Source organism: Phaethon lepturus, unplaced genomic scaffold (assembly GCF_000687285.1).
Source record: "Phaethon lepturus isolate BGI_N335 unplaced genomic scaffold, ASM68728v1 scaffold18748, whole genome shotgun sequence".
In the NCBI taxonomy this organism is placed as follows: Eukaryota; Metazoa; Chordata; class Aves; order Phaethontiformes; family Phaethontidae; genus Phaethon; species Phaethon lepturus.
In genome coordinates this window covers 12293-26955 of record NW_010557115.1, presented here as the reverse complement: position 1 = coordinate 26955, position 14663 = coordinate 12293, and the positions used below count along the sequence as shown (strand labels likewise).

Genomic DNA, 14663 nt, shown 5'->3' with positions numbered 1-14663 from the left:
CTCACCATGTAGTTCTACTCTCCACAGGGTTAACCCCATTTGCAATTTAAATCAGCCTAAACCAGTTTAACCATTCCTTCCCAGCTGACAGGTTTCCCACCGAGTTCCTCTGACCAGTCCAGTGCAGTTAACGGCATGAACCCTCACCTGCCAAGCTCAGGTTAGACGATTCTCTCGAATAGCAGAGAATAAGATGAACGACATCGTTGCCTTGACAATCTAACCGCGCAGGATTACTGACATCATTCACCACTTTCTGCTTTAGCGTTTCTACAAATAATTTTGTTAAGTAAAGAGCATTCCATGTTCTTGGATTTCATCTAGAAAGCTTGCTCAGATGAATAATCTGTCAGTTAAGTGTTTCTTCCGTGTAATGCGACACACAGAAATGAATCGTCTAACACTATTGTCCACTTCAGTGTCCTTCTGCTCTGAAATCACCAAACAAATGGCACCATTGAAAGGAAAAAGGCCAAGGCAGCTGGGCTTTTACCAGCCCAAATTTAGGCAAAGAAATGCAAGTACCTTTCCCAGAGTCTACTGCATTCTGTTTTCCTAATGGGTTTGTGCCATTTCACAGGTAGGACTTTCTCATTTAAAACTACTGAACAGTACATACCCTACATTTTTTGGAGAACCTAAGGAGGATACGTGAATACACTTAACAACCGTAAGCGCTATGTTAAGTTGTCCCTCAATCTTACCAGCACAGGAACAACCACCGCGCATCAGCCAGTCCTACGGTCATTGGCACACAAGCTGGAGTGGTTCCTATGTTAAGACTGAGCCAGGACTGAAATCAGAAACTTGTGCTCTGTTGCTGGCTGTACCACGAGCCTCCTGCACTTCCCTGGGTCCCTAATTTAGCATCCCTGCCTAACGGATGCGACAGGGATTACAAAATTCCCCTTCCACACAGCGAAAGGCATTTTCACACATGATGGAGATCACAAAAGTACAGAAAAATAAAAAAATCAGAGATCTGCTCCTCAATAAAATAGTTGATTTTGTGTAAAGGATGTGCTTGGAGCCCGCACGTGCGATCACAGGAGCTGAGACGTGACCATGGGTACCCCAGGTAAGTCAAACAAAAAAACTCTTTGGCAGCCTTTATGCAGACAGGCTGGGGGAGATGCGTGAGCGCATCCAGGATTTTTAATTTTTTGTGTGTTACTATTAACAGACTGAATGTACAGCTTCACTTCTCATAGTGGAAAGCCATCACTGATCCTTGGCACAGCAGGGTCCTGCAGGTTTGTGGGAAGTCCTCCCTTGCCTCTATACACACCCAGCTCCCAGGAAACACCACCTGCAAGAACCACTATTTTTGTTTTCAAAGAAACAGCTACCATTAAGCAAAGAGGGCAGCCTGCTAAAGAAATTCAGCTTTTGGAGGAGATACCAGCCATAGTCAAGGTCTCAGCTGATTTCTTGCTCTCGCTACATCCCTACGTGCCTCACACTGATGTAACAGCTGCTAACGAGATTAATTTATTCCGTGTGAAAAATGAGCATCTCTAAAAATCTCACCTCCCTGGCTCATCCCAGCCCCACAGCACCAGCGGAGACGGGGCAGTGACAGTATCACAGTGCTGCCAAACCTGCACAGAGCAAACTAAAAGATGCTTCAGGGACCTCCTATATACCAGATTTCCGGATTCACTGATTGTTACTGGCCCAATTATCCAGTTATTTGAGGAAAGGTTTTGTGGCTCCCTTTCACTTTTAATAAGAACAGAAGCCACAAATGCAACAAGTAATAGGAGGAGGGAAACAATGTCATGTACTGACATTAAGCAAATGGAAAGCTTACGTTTTATTAATCTGGTTGTTGCAATAACTACCTGTAATATATTGCAAAAAGTTCTCCACAGGTTCTGCTTATTTTCAAGTTAGAACCATAAATTATGTGCTCATAAATTATTACTACTTTTTTCCTTTTTTAAAAAAAACAAAAAACAAAAAACCAAACACACTTAACCCAAAGCACTTTCACAAATAGCTTTTTGGTATCCTTTTAAAATAGAAACTACTTGGATAAAGTCTACTCAAAGCATTCAAACCCAACCAAATTATGTTTTGTTCCGATTTAAAATTCATTAATATATAGCATAAAAAAACCCCACAACACTAAATTACAGAAGTGCTTTATTTATTAAAAAGCACTGTTTTTTCTAATATAAGTTTTTAACTATCATTGGTATGTTCAGTGCTGGTCTTTTGTCACTATAATGATCCTGAGTTGCTGGCAAATTCACCTGGAAAATCACAAATACATTGGTTTTTTTTTAGAGAAGTTATGTATATTCTTTAATAATCTGACCGATTTAAGATATGAAGCACACAACAAGAACTACAGCCAGCTTCTTACTCAGGAACTACTACCAGGGCCGGGAGAATAGGGACAAACATATTAGGGAGTGGTTTCCAACAAACTCACACTTCTCTGTTAAAGACATCGATGTTCTGGTCACTAAAGCAGAACACACTCGTCAGAAATTAAACTTTTTTTTTAGAAGTCAAAAGACAGTGGAGGACCAAAATGGTTGTTTTGGTTGAATATCCAAGTAGACATTCCTGAAAGTTAAATGAGATGTGTAAGAGGTCAAGTGTGTAAATCTGTATAACAGATTTGAGGGGCAAAGCCATGCCAACCTACTTTGAACTAGGAAAGCACAGGGACTGCTTACCCCTCAAAATAAGTTAACACAGCCCACAAATATAAAAATTAAAGGTCCAGAGGAAATTCAGAAGCGGTTCACAGAATGTAACACTATTTTTTAATTAGTCCCAAGTACCCCCTAAAGCCTTGAAAACCTCGTGGAAGAACTATCTTCAGCTCTTCTGTAACCCACTCCGAAGGTAGGTTTGGAGCTGCGGAAGGGCAGCGACTGTGATTTTCAAACAGTCTCAACGCCCAGTTTCCATTTAATTCCATTGGAGTTAGCTGGAGTATAAACCTAATGCACAACTAACCAACCAAACGGTACCATGGACCAGTTAAATAAGCAAACAGGAGGGTGCCTAAGCATCTTGCAAGGACTGTGATTTCTAGGATGCTTCAAAGGGCACTGGCAAACCCAGCAGAGTTTCCTAAAGCCTCCCACTAGTGTAAACTGGTGCTGCCACCAGATAAGCCCTCCTGCCTTCACACTTCCCATTGCCTCCCGTTAGCACATGCATCCACACGCTGCCTGAAGAACTGGATCAGTGCGACGCAATTTAAGATGCTCCAGCCCCTCTGCCAAGCTGGTGGGAAGGCCGTTCATACTTTACGTGTAATGCCATTTCTCCACAGGTAGGTGGTAGGTGGCTGTGATGGCTCAACTGAATGAGTGGCAACGTCTTAAGGTTACTTTGAGATAAACTTTGGAAAGGAGCCTGGCATTACTCCTCCAAGAGAAGTGCACCTCAATGGAATTACCAAAACTCTGAGAAGATAAACCGCACTGGTTTATTCTCAAAAAAGCCCATTTTTTAATTCAATAAGGTCCAGAAAAATCTTAAATCATCATCTTAAATCTGAAAAAGCCTCAGGCAGACCTACACTTTATGGAGTGACCAGGAAGTGCAACTGTCCCTTCCCTCTTGCCACAATGGGTGCATTTATGTGCACACGTCTAAAGAAAATGGAACCTAACTAACTTCAGGGGTGTACAAGCAAAAAGCTGAGGCAGGATGAAACATCCTTTTGCCAGAAAGCTTTAAACATATACTTCTTATTTAAGAGGCTGCCAGGAATTAGCCAGTGAGGATTCCTAATGGAGGACACCAAGGGAGAACAACGAATATGCTGACAAATCCTTATTTATAAAGAAAAAACAAAGAAATCCAAACAAACCACAATGGAAAGGTTCAGAGCTTCAATGCTCAGAAACAGAATACAAGACTGAAGCAGAACACAGAAATAAAACTCCAAAAGATCCAGGAAAATAAGCTCACTTCAGCCAGTAAACAATGTTTTTAAAATCCTGTAAGCGATTCTTCCTTTGGAAACTTTCATAACTTTCATTTGCAGTTAAGACACAAGAACACAGCCAGAAGGGACAGGTCATCGCTGACTTATGATTACTGCCAACTATGCATCCAACTTAGCTATCTATAATGACTATTCTTATCGACGGTCATAATTGATTTTACATTCCAACTGTGAAAGCAATTACATGTATGAATGACAATTTCATCTCTATAAGAACTTACTGAAAATTAAGGTTCACTAATGCACTAATATGTTATACTATCATATTGAATAGAGCCAAAAATAAAGAACAGTCAATACAATATTTGGTTCCTTATACCACCTGAGATTCCAATCCAAATCAATAATGAACCTGGGTGTACTCCTCTTACATACACTTGAATTAGAAATAGAGGAATATAAAGTTATATTCCATAAGAGACACATTCCAATAAGCAAGACAGCTCCAAAAGATAAAAAGGAATTAGCGTGGAAGTTCTCCCAGTTGTGTAAGGTCACACAAATGTCTTGGCCAACCATCTACATTTCATTAGACTGACACAGCTATGGGGCCCTGAAGGCCACAGGTGGACTGGGAAAGAGCCTTTGACCTCCCACATCCATGGTATCAACTCTCCCAACTAGGTCAAGCATCTGGATCTGGAGAAAACAAAAACAACAGCTTTTTGCTTAAATCTCAGTTCTGCCTCCTACATTTTGCTTCTATGGCTCCATGTATATTGTAGCTGGATACAAATACCTCATTAACAACATATGTCTTGGGAGCTATACCTAACTAGAAAAAAAATACAGAGAAATAAGAATGCAGAGATGGAATTTTCCTCTAAAATCCTGTAAAATGCAAATACTAAGTGAGACTCACAAATACTTGTACAAAAAGGCAACGTGCAATGATTCAGTTCTCACATGGAACAAGTCACCGAGACATTCAGGCACAGCAGCCCTGTATTTTCCTTGAGACACTGTAAGCACTGGCCTCTTTGGAAACTTCCTTAAGAGTAAGGAAGGAGAGAATATAAAGTAACTGTTTTATCAGGGAACGTCCATTTTTCAAACCAGGACATTAATCACAAGATGTGATTAAAACACAAGGCAGCAGTTGGATTAAGTGTAAATCACCCTCCTTAAATCCCTCAGCTGAATGAATTCAAGTTCAACCCCAAAGCACTCAAGTTAGACTTTCCAAGGCAGTCAAGTTTTTATTCTCCCCACCTTTCTGTTTTACTGCAAATCCTGGTTCAGCTTTCTCTTGCAATTTAGCAGCATTGTCCTCTGAAATCCTATCTGCCGTGCTCTTCACTTCCACAGTTCCTGTAACAAAACAGTTTATAGTCAAACGAAACCAAAGATACAATAAAGATTTACAATAAAAAGCCATGCTAAATACCTGTTACACTTACTATTTCTTTAAGGGCTAGCCTAGTTTAATAGATCATCTTGAGTGTAAATAAATAACATTCAAAGTTCACAAAGACTTTTTACCTGACCGCTGATTGAACTCCTTATGTTACTACAAACTAATGGCAACTTCTTCAATTCAGAAATGATTTACATATATTATTTATTAGCCTGATAGCTGGTGAAACAATACAATATTTACCTAATAAAGTCTAAGTAACTGCTAATATACACAATATTGTTTGTATACTACTCGGAATGCATAAAGCACTTCAGTTTGTTTCAAAGGCTTTAGCTTTAAACTCATTTCATACTAAAGCCATTAAGAAATTTCAAGCAACAAAAGCTGATTTCTGGTAGCTGAACTCCACAGCTTGCTGGTAATGCCATAGAAGAGCCTAGTCCACAAACGCTGTTCACTTTTGATGCTACCCAAAACAGTTTTATTTTGGAAAAAAAATGAAAGACCATTTCATCTACCAATTATCTTAAAATTAATTCCCCCAGTTACAATAGGACAATATTGACAAAAGCAAAGCAACACACAGTGGAAGAAAGCTGAAATACTCAGGTATACATCTAATTTCTAAATTATCTGCCCAGGGAGAAGAGACATTCAGGGCAGAGGGACGCAAAGGAGAAATGATTCAGCACCATTTGTACATCATTCCTGAAAATATACCTGTGCATTGAACACACGTGGTCAGGAAGAGTTAAGCTATTCATACAGTTTGTCAAGATCTGCACAGAATGGGTAGAATATTTAGCTTTAGTCTTATCATTAAAAATATACACACACCCCCCTTCATTTCGAGTACTATGTTCAGTCCTCACACTCCTCAAAATGCAGCAGAAGCAGAACAAATCCAGAAATAGGCAGGAATACAGATACAGAAAAAGCACACGTGTTTATAACAGAGGTACCCAAGGCGCTGCCCAGGAAGTGAACACAGCACTTCCAAGTCTCCTTATCTGGAGATAAGGAGATACCAGGTAACTGTAATGCAAAAGGTAAAGAACAGATTCACAGGGCCCCTATTTACAGCCAGGACAGGTCAGGAAACGTTTCCACCACCAGATCAAATCAGGAAACAGTTCTGAGCACACAGGAAAGATTTACTAGAGAGAGCCCTGCCTAATGCTTGGGTTGAAACATCCAACACTTCCACATCCAGCAATGAAACTACTGCATGCAGCATAAAGCTGAAGGTTTCAGGTCATACAGATCAATAGTGGAGGATCTACTCCTCCAACCATGCCATTGGGAAGCATACCCAAAGGTATATAGTGCTTTCCAGTAGAAATACTGAGTTCTACTAGTTTAGGAGGAGATTAATATGCAGCAGAGAAAAGTGAACCAGCACTTTCATCTACCTGTGCTGACTAAGGCCAGGATGAGCTGTCATTTGAAAAAACTGAAACAAACATTTAAATGTTCACCACCAACCTATACAGCAGTGCTACAAGTTACCCACAATGCCTGGAACTTAGCAGAAAAGCCAAAGCAACAGTGCAAAGTGAAGCACTTTACTCCATCCTCTTCATTTAGAAACTAATTCAGTGTCTGAAAGAAAACCTGTTCAGATCTTAATTAAGAGCAACTGGAAGTTTAAAAAAAAATTACATTCAATTTATCAATCAACTTTTAAATCAGAAAAAATGATCTCTATTGCATGATACAAGTTTTGCTGCAAGGCATGTTGCAACTAGAAAAACAGTCATCGCCTGAATAGTAATAAATGTAACATTAACTATATTTAAAAAAACAACCAAAACGTTTGCTCCAATACACTTAAGAATTTGTTCGTAATAGAGGTGAGCAAATGTTGGTATAACTTCTTTTAATTACTAGGATAGCAAATACACCCGGTTTTGCTTAACTAGTCCTTCATTCACCACTTCAGTTTGATTTATTACAAGTTTAGTCATTTAGTCACCACACTAGCCCTCGTGAGTTCTCCTGTTGTGCATTTATTTATCTCCAGTTAACATTTGAAAATATAGAAAGCTCTGATCATCATCACCAGTAACTACAGAGACCAGTGTGCAGCAGACATCAGCATAGCTCCAGAAGGCTTTTCCTACTCTCTGGATGACTTACTGGAGCACCTGTTGGAGCTCTGCTGCCTTAGAACAAAAAGTGGGCTAATGCCCCAAAGCATTTATCACTTAAGAAAACTGAAATTTGAGTGCACTGGCCTGCTGCACCACGAAAGGAAGAGTATTTTAAAATATTTACCTTAAAGCCAAAACATAGGATAAGTCGTTAACCGTATTTCATTTATCAGAAAAATTGGATTGCAATTTTAAAGAAGGGATGATCCTATAAAATGGGGCATGTCTGGTCACTGTAGTTTAGTGTCAGTTCAGGCTATAAAACAAATACTCAAATCTTGGGAAATAAAAAAGTTATAGGATCAGCTAAGGATCACTAACTAGTAAAATAAGATTACATTTAATGGAATCCAGACGGTATTTTTCATCTACAAAATTATTAAAACCTCAGAGCACATAAGTACATGAGATGTGACATAAAATTTTCAATTTTCGTGCACCGACTTGAATTAAGGTCCTAAGTCAACAGACGTTCAGATCCAAAATGTCAGAGCTTTCTCAAAGCATTTAAGGTGCCTAAACATCCTTTTAATTTTTTTCCCCCAAGTCCTTTTGAAAACATGGCTATTGGTGATACAAAAACACTACCCATGCTCTGATGTAACTTCAGTATTTTGCCTCAGACACATGGAAAACACAAACACAAACCCAAAGAAAACGCAGATGCTTGCAAAGACACAGCAACATATAATCTCTTTACACAGATTAAAAACAGTGACGTTGGCAGATTAAGTGTATGAAGATCTTTGTGCTTCATTAGTCTAAACAGTATGTCTTTAGCCAGAATTAGCTATTTAACAGGTTATCAATTCACAGGTGTTATTGTATCTTCTGAACTGATTTACATACAATGACTTCTTCATTAGAAATAAAATAGCAGCTTCCAGGGCACAAAACCATTGAAAGAAAACTTGAATCAGAGTAAACAATCCGGACACCGAAATAGGAGTAGGAAGGAAAAGGGCACTTAAATACAGACAGAAATTGCAGTTACACTGTCATTATATGAGCTAGTTTTGTTCTCTAGGCTCCTTCTCTCAGCTTTCTTACACAAAGGGCTAGCAGTACTAAGTTTAAATTCCTTTCTTCCTGATGTGAAAGTATTAAGTACTTGGGATATTCTGAAGAGAATCTAGTTTCCATTTAGTATGCAAATACAATATTTAATACACTTACATACAAAAGCTGGTGACATAACCAATTGCAATGAAGCATCTTTACAGATTAAAAAAAAAAATTTACTTATTTGTAAAGCCTGGCACAACTGCCTATTATTATCAGTTAAAACTCTCTCAGGACTAAAATCTTCACTTAAATCTTGTCTAAAGGGACAAAGAGAAATGGCTAATGGAGGTGCAAGGCAGATGAGGAGGAATGTTTATCGATGATTGTACCATTTGTTAAATAGCTCCAGTCAACAAAGACTCAAATTATCATCCAAAGGCTGGTAAAATGGCTTGTAATCAATACAATTACAGTTCGTATCAATCCAGTTCTTAAAGGGCAAGCACGGATACCCCAGATCTATTATCACAAGTGACAGTCTTCATAAGCTTAGCACCAAAGCAAGGCCAAGATGATTAGAGAGCTACCTCCTCGTCTGCTGTCAAGACTAACACAGCCAGGATTCAGTCTGGAGTCCTGGCACTGCACACCCATGGGGGTGGTGGCCGCAATGCTACCAGGAGCGACTCCTGGCCAGCACAAAGAGCTGGGCCTTTTACAGATCCTCATTCCCTGCTGATAATTCCTCAATAACAAACAAGTATCTGTCCTTCCTTCCCCAGCAGTCTCAGCAGAAATGCCACAGGGCTTGGTTCCTTACACCTGGCTGAGCTACTGTGGAAGATGACGTGGGGTAGGATTCAGTACTGATGATACCCAGATCACCTTCCTTGTTCCAACTCAAAACACAAGGTCCTTGCTTGACACCAGTCCAGGTGCAATACAGTTGACCACAGCTGTAATGACAGACACTGGAGAGAGTCAAAGACCTACAAACATTAGTCATACGCAGAGGAATCTTCTCTAATCATCAAATGCCAGAAGTTCAGCTTAACACCTTATCTTCACCTATTCTCCAGCTTACACGTGCAGTACTGTAAATGTCTCAAGCTATGGAAACTACTGAGAAAGGTTTGGCTAGTCTTGAATTCACCCACCCATCTTTTCCCTGAAGAAACCCCAGAAAGCTTACACAAATATAGACGGTTTAATGTACTGCTTATGAAACAGATACCCAGGGAAATTCCTTTTTGCACTGTCCAGTACTCAGTTAATCTCAGTGAACATGCCTTTTTTGTTTTGTTGGCTGTTTTTTTTTTGAAAAATACGATCTTTCCATTTATAAACCCGAAATTTCTAAAGACCAAACACTAGAACTTCAGATCCTTGAGAAACAATTGAAAAATTCAGAAACCAAATTACGTTTGGATTCCCTAGCCAAATTTAGTAAGAGCACTCTTCCTAAATATTAGTAAGTGATGAAGTTACGACTTCAGGGTTCATGGCTGTATGATTTATCCTTAGGGATAAATGTGCTTAGGAAAAGCACATCTTGCCTCACAATTGTCTTTCATCTTACCAAAACAACCTTAAACAATATATCTTAAGTCTTACTAAAACAAAAATACTGCTCCGCTGTAAACATTTAACAAACCTCTACATGGGACTTCATGTAAAGGTCACATGCAATAATTTTATCAACTCAGACATACTGTCCAGTAATCCTCAGTGACGGGGAAAAAAAAAAAGCCTCCCAAAGTTTTGGAAGGCATATTTATCTGGACTTGCTAGACTATGAAGCGAAGAAACAGTTCTTGTGAAAATAATAGAAAAAGAAATAGCTGTAGACCAACTAAAAAAGGCCATTCAGAGAGAACACAATAAACATGGAAAGCAGGCTGAATTTATATTTGCAATTGTGCATAAGGAATGTGAGTAAACTGAACTGAGTACCGCTTTCTATGTATCATATCCATGCAGAAAACATGCCTGTTGGATTCATAAATGCAGACTGGGAGTATAAAAGCAGCACTGAAAATAATAAACACAGATATTTAAGTATTTATGCTATTCCTATTCAATAACCCTCCAGCATACTTGATAGAAATAATATCCTCCCTCTAGTTACCTTCTCCTCCGGGTCTGGCACGTTGCCTTGATCCTTTTGTTGCAGGCTGCCTTGATATTCCTGCAGGACTTTCACTCTTTAAAAAAAAAAAGCCAACTAATTGATATAATTGTATATGAAAAAATGATATATTTATATATAAAATTTACTTACATGTGTTGCTTTTTTAATCTATATGTATTATACATTAAAAAATACTCACAAAACAGACCCACACATACGTGATTAAGCATATGTCAAGTCTATTTTCCTCAAAGTCTGCAGGTATTTTTCCTGAATACCTGCTAGCTATTTTCTTTTAAATGAACTTATATGATCAAATTTCATTATTGCAAGGACAATTTCCACATGTGAACTAAGAGTATCAAAGGCACAGCAATCTTGTGAAACCCGTAGAGCATCTATAATGCCGCTTGCTGTTCTTTGGACACAACATTTAGCTACCAGTCAGCTACTGAAAGGAGTAAGATGCTTACAATCACCTTTATGTTTCAGCTACATCAGATACACAGTTCCTCTTTAACCTTCTGGGAAGTTTTTTAAATTTAATTCCAAAATAGAAGCAAAGACTAAAAAACGGTGCCGCTATACTTGCATAGTCCTTTACTCAAATGGCAACTTTCCTGGACAGAGACCCTGGACAAATTAAAACATGGGTCCTGCCAGAAAGTCCCGCAAACAAGCAATGGATGATCTGAAGGTGCAACTGGTACAGGAAGGAGGATAAGAGTTCAAAAGTGGAAAAGATCAAACTGGAATAAAACTCAGGACACTTCCAAGGACTCTGACCTTACTCCAAAAGTGATTCAGAGACGCCAGGAAATGAAAGCAGGCAAGCACACATGAGAATTATTTTGTTTTTTCTGGATATAGCTTGCACTGCCTGAAGTCAAGAACACCTGACTGACAATACTTTCTGCAAAAGGCTCTACGTTACATGTTTCAATGGTCATACGTCCTTGGAAAGGGTCAAGTTAAATCAGCCAGGTCCACTTGGCTGGAGCTTGGGAAAAGACGTGAATAAGCAGCAGCCTCTTGTGAGCTGAGATCAACACCAGTCCCAGAAGACAAGGCCACCTGGATTGCAAGGTCCCCTGTGTGTGAAGGAGTAGCACTAGAGAGGCTTATGGCAGCTACAAGTGCTTCTGCCCTACAAAAAAGCCTGAAACATCATCCTGGCAAGAGCAGGCAGAGAGGCAGGTCCATGAAAGCTACCACTACTCTAGGTAGGGTATGCTACAGACTTACTACTCACACTACGTGAAGCACGGCTGGGGCCCAAATGCCTCCAGAGAAGGTGCAAGGTGTAAAGGAGGACTCCTGCCAGCCCAACAAAACCCCTGGGTATGGGATCAGGGTGGGAAGGAGGCAGTATGCCCTCTTACACCGATCTTGGCTAGCAGAAGGGACAGGCTTGGTAGCGGTGGACTTGGTAGTGTTAGGTTAACTGATGGACTCGATGATCTTAAGGGTCTTTTCCAACATCAATGACTTCTGCTTGTGTGTAGACCAGAAGATGGAGCCAGCAGCAGGATCTGGCCCACTATGCACGCACACACTTCGTACAGTACTGTACATACTAATCAACCAGTCGCTTCCAACAAGCCGTTCATGCTTCCAATAACTTTCCTGTCTTTTTACCTAACTCCCTGACTTCACTAGCGACATTTGTTGCTAAAGAGGAAGCAACCACCTCTGAACACAACAGATGAAGTACAGGTGATGTATAGAATACTATTTTATGTTTCTATGCTCTCTCTCTGCATCTCGTTCAAAATCCTGAAATACGTTTAGCATCTCACAGGATTTCCTCCTTATCTGCTTTTTTGAAGTTTGTGTGAATCAACAGTCCATGCAGTTTGCATCCAACATTTATTATCAACCCTGCTGATAATGACTGTATCGATAACAGTAATGAGAATTACAGATTCTTCCATTTCTAAGCAAATGTTAACATTATATGTTCCAATAACCTGTAAGAGAAAATTGTCAAATTGCACAATGTAAAACTTTCATTTTCCGTAATATCTTGCATATAGGACAATGGACCAGGCATGTTGTAACGGAAAATAACACTACAAGATGTTTAAAAATATAGGATACTTGTAAGTATTTTTAGTCAAACTACTTCAGGTGACCATGCAAGAGAAACATGCCACCTCTGCAAGCGTACAACAATGTACCCACTGGCCCCAGAGAGACAGCGACATGAAGGAGGGGAATGAAGTTTACACGTCAGGAACATGGTGATAAGTTTGCTTTGAAGGCAAGTGTTGCTTTTTTATATGCTATAATGCACCACAAGCCCAAAAGAAATTCTTGTCACAGTATGCAATAAACTGTGAGAAGTTGAATTGTTTGGAGGTGCTTTGAAGGAAAGGAAGCAGTTTACGCAAGAGTCAGCTTCAACAATTAAGTTTACGTCCTTTAGAAATTACATCTCCTTCACCTTCATGACTGTAATACAATGTGCACACTCAGAATCTCAGGTATTCAATCAGCCAAAAGAAAGCCCTGCATCCTATGCTTCACAACAATCTAGCCAGATGGACAGTACATGGTCCTGCTTTGACGTAAACTAGTTTTGATTTATACTATCTTCACTGGATTTTACAATTATTATTTGGACCAACAACCAGAGCTACCGATATTTTTTGTTTCACTATTTTGGAAATACTAGCATGTTACAAAGAAACATCGACAGAAGTCCAAAATGCATCGTTAATATTGAAGTGGTTCATCTTAATCATGACCATCTTTCACAATCACACTATGCAAGGAGCAAAAGTACAGCTTATGTACAATCAGAGCCTGGCTCTACGAGCCCGCAGGCCACATCTGGTACACTCAAACTTCAGCAGCTCTTGGGGTGATGTAATTATTAGCACAGGTGGGGAAGGAGTTGAGAATAGGTGCTGAGGCTGCCGCAGGAGCAGATTCAGTCATTTATTTAGGTCAGGTGATGACCACAAACACTGCTTAACGTTTTCAGAGCCACATGTGCACACTGGCAGCAGGTGCAAAGTAAAAGCTAAAATATAATCACTATGGTAGCACACAAAAACAAAAATCCCACAATATTTATCATCTGAGTCTTTCCAAAGAGAGATAAAATAGGTTATTCTTGTTCTTACAGATTCAGGCTCCGAGACTTTGAAAAGCAGGCACTGGAGCCATTAAAAAGATATCTTACACTTCATCTCACATCACCCTGGAAAAAAAACTATTAAAGTGGAATCCTAGATGGATGTATGCACACTTCCCAGTTTTGAGCAATTATGTTTCTATTCGGAGAGGAATACAGCAGCCTGCTGTAAACCGTCCAATCTGCTGCTTTGTCCTCATTATTAACCTTCAAACAGGTTGACTATTACTTTAACACATAAGAAAACAATGACTTCTAATGTTTCAGCAGGTCAAGAAGAGGAATATGCTTTGAAAAACACATCCTGTCAAACTCCTAATTCCTCCCCTCTTCCGTGCAACAACCAACTTCTACATTCATGAAAGGATGTCACGAACAGTTTCTATCAGTGACTTTTCTACTAATTCGGTACGTGCTTAACACCCACCTCCTCTAGCCACGGCCACTCCGCGCATCAACAGTCAAAGGCAGAAAAAATGCTCCCACCCGAGCAAGGGAGGGGACAACTCAACAAAGTCAACTTTTACCTGAGTTGGACTGAGAGCTAACAGAATACAACTCAACTCACTCTGATCACAAACAGGCCAACTGGGATTTCCCCCCCTCTAATTCATCAGATCCACCGATAGTTCACTAATGACAAACAAGAATTAAGTCTGTGAATAGGAATCTAACTCAATCATCCCTCCACAATGTTTTGGATGACTTCTCTTCTAATTGGATCCACAGTGCCACAGGGAGGTATATTTGCACATGTAATGTAAATAGTATGTACATAAATACAGAAGTTTTATATAAATAAAACGACATATATGAATATGCTTTTTAATTTTGTGCAACAGACTATTCCTCAGCTCATTTCTAATGCTTTTACGGCAAGCTATGTATCCCTC

At 39.6% G+C, this 14663-nt stretch overlaps 1 protein-coding gene across 1 annotated transcript in view; it reads right to left on the bottom strand.

Annotated features, from left to right (window-relative positions):
• Window positions 1-14663, bottom strand: part of TRAF3IP1 (TNF receptor-associated factor 3 interacting protein 1) — a gene marked incomplete at its 5' end in the record, with an annotated part of 44308 nt that overhangs the window by 17896 nt on the left and 11749 nt on the right. Inside the window, 2 exons of the mRNA XM_010292691.1 lie at window positions 5192-5290; window positions 10626-10701. Coding sequence (XP_010290993.1) covers window positions 5192-5290; window positions 10626-10701 — 175 coding nt within the window. The remainder of the gene's footprint in view (window positions 1-5191; window positions 5291-10625; window positions 10702-14663) is intronic.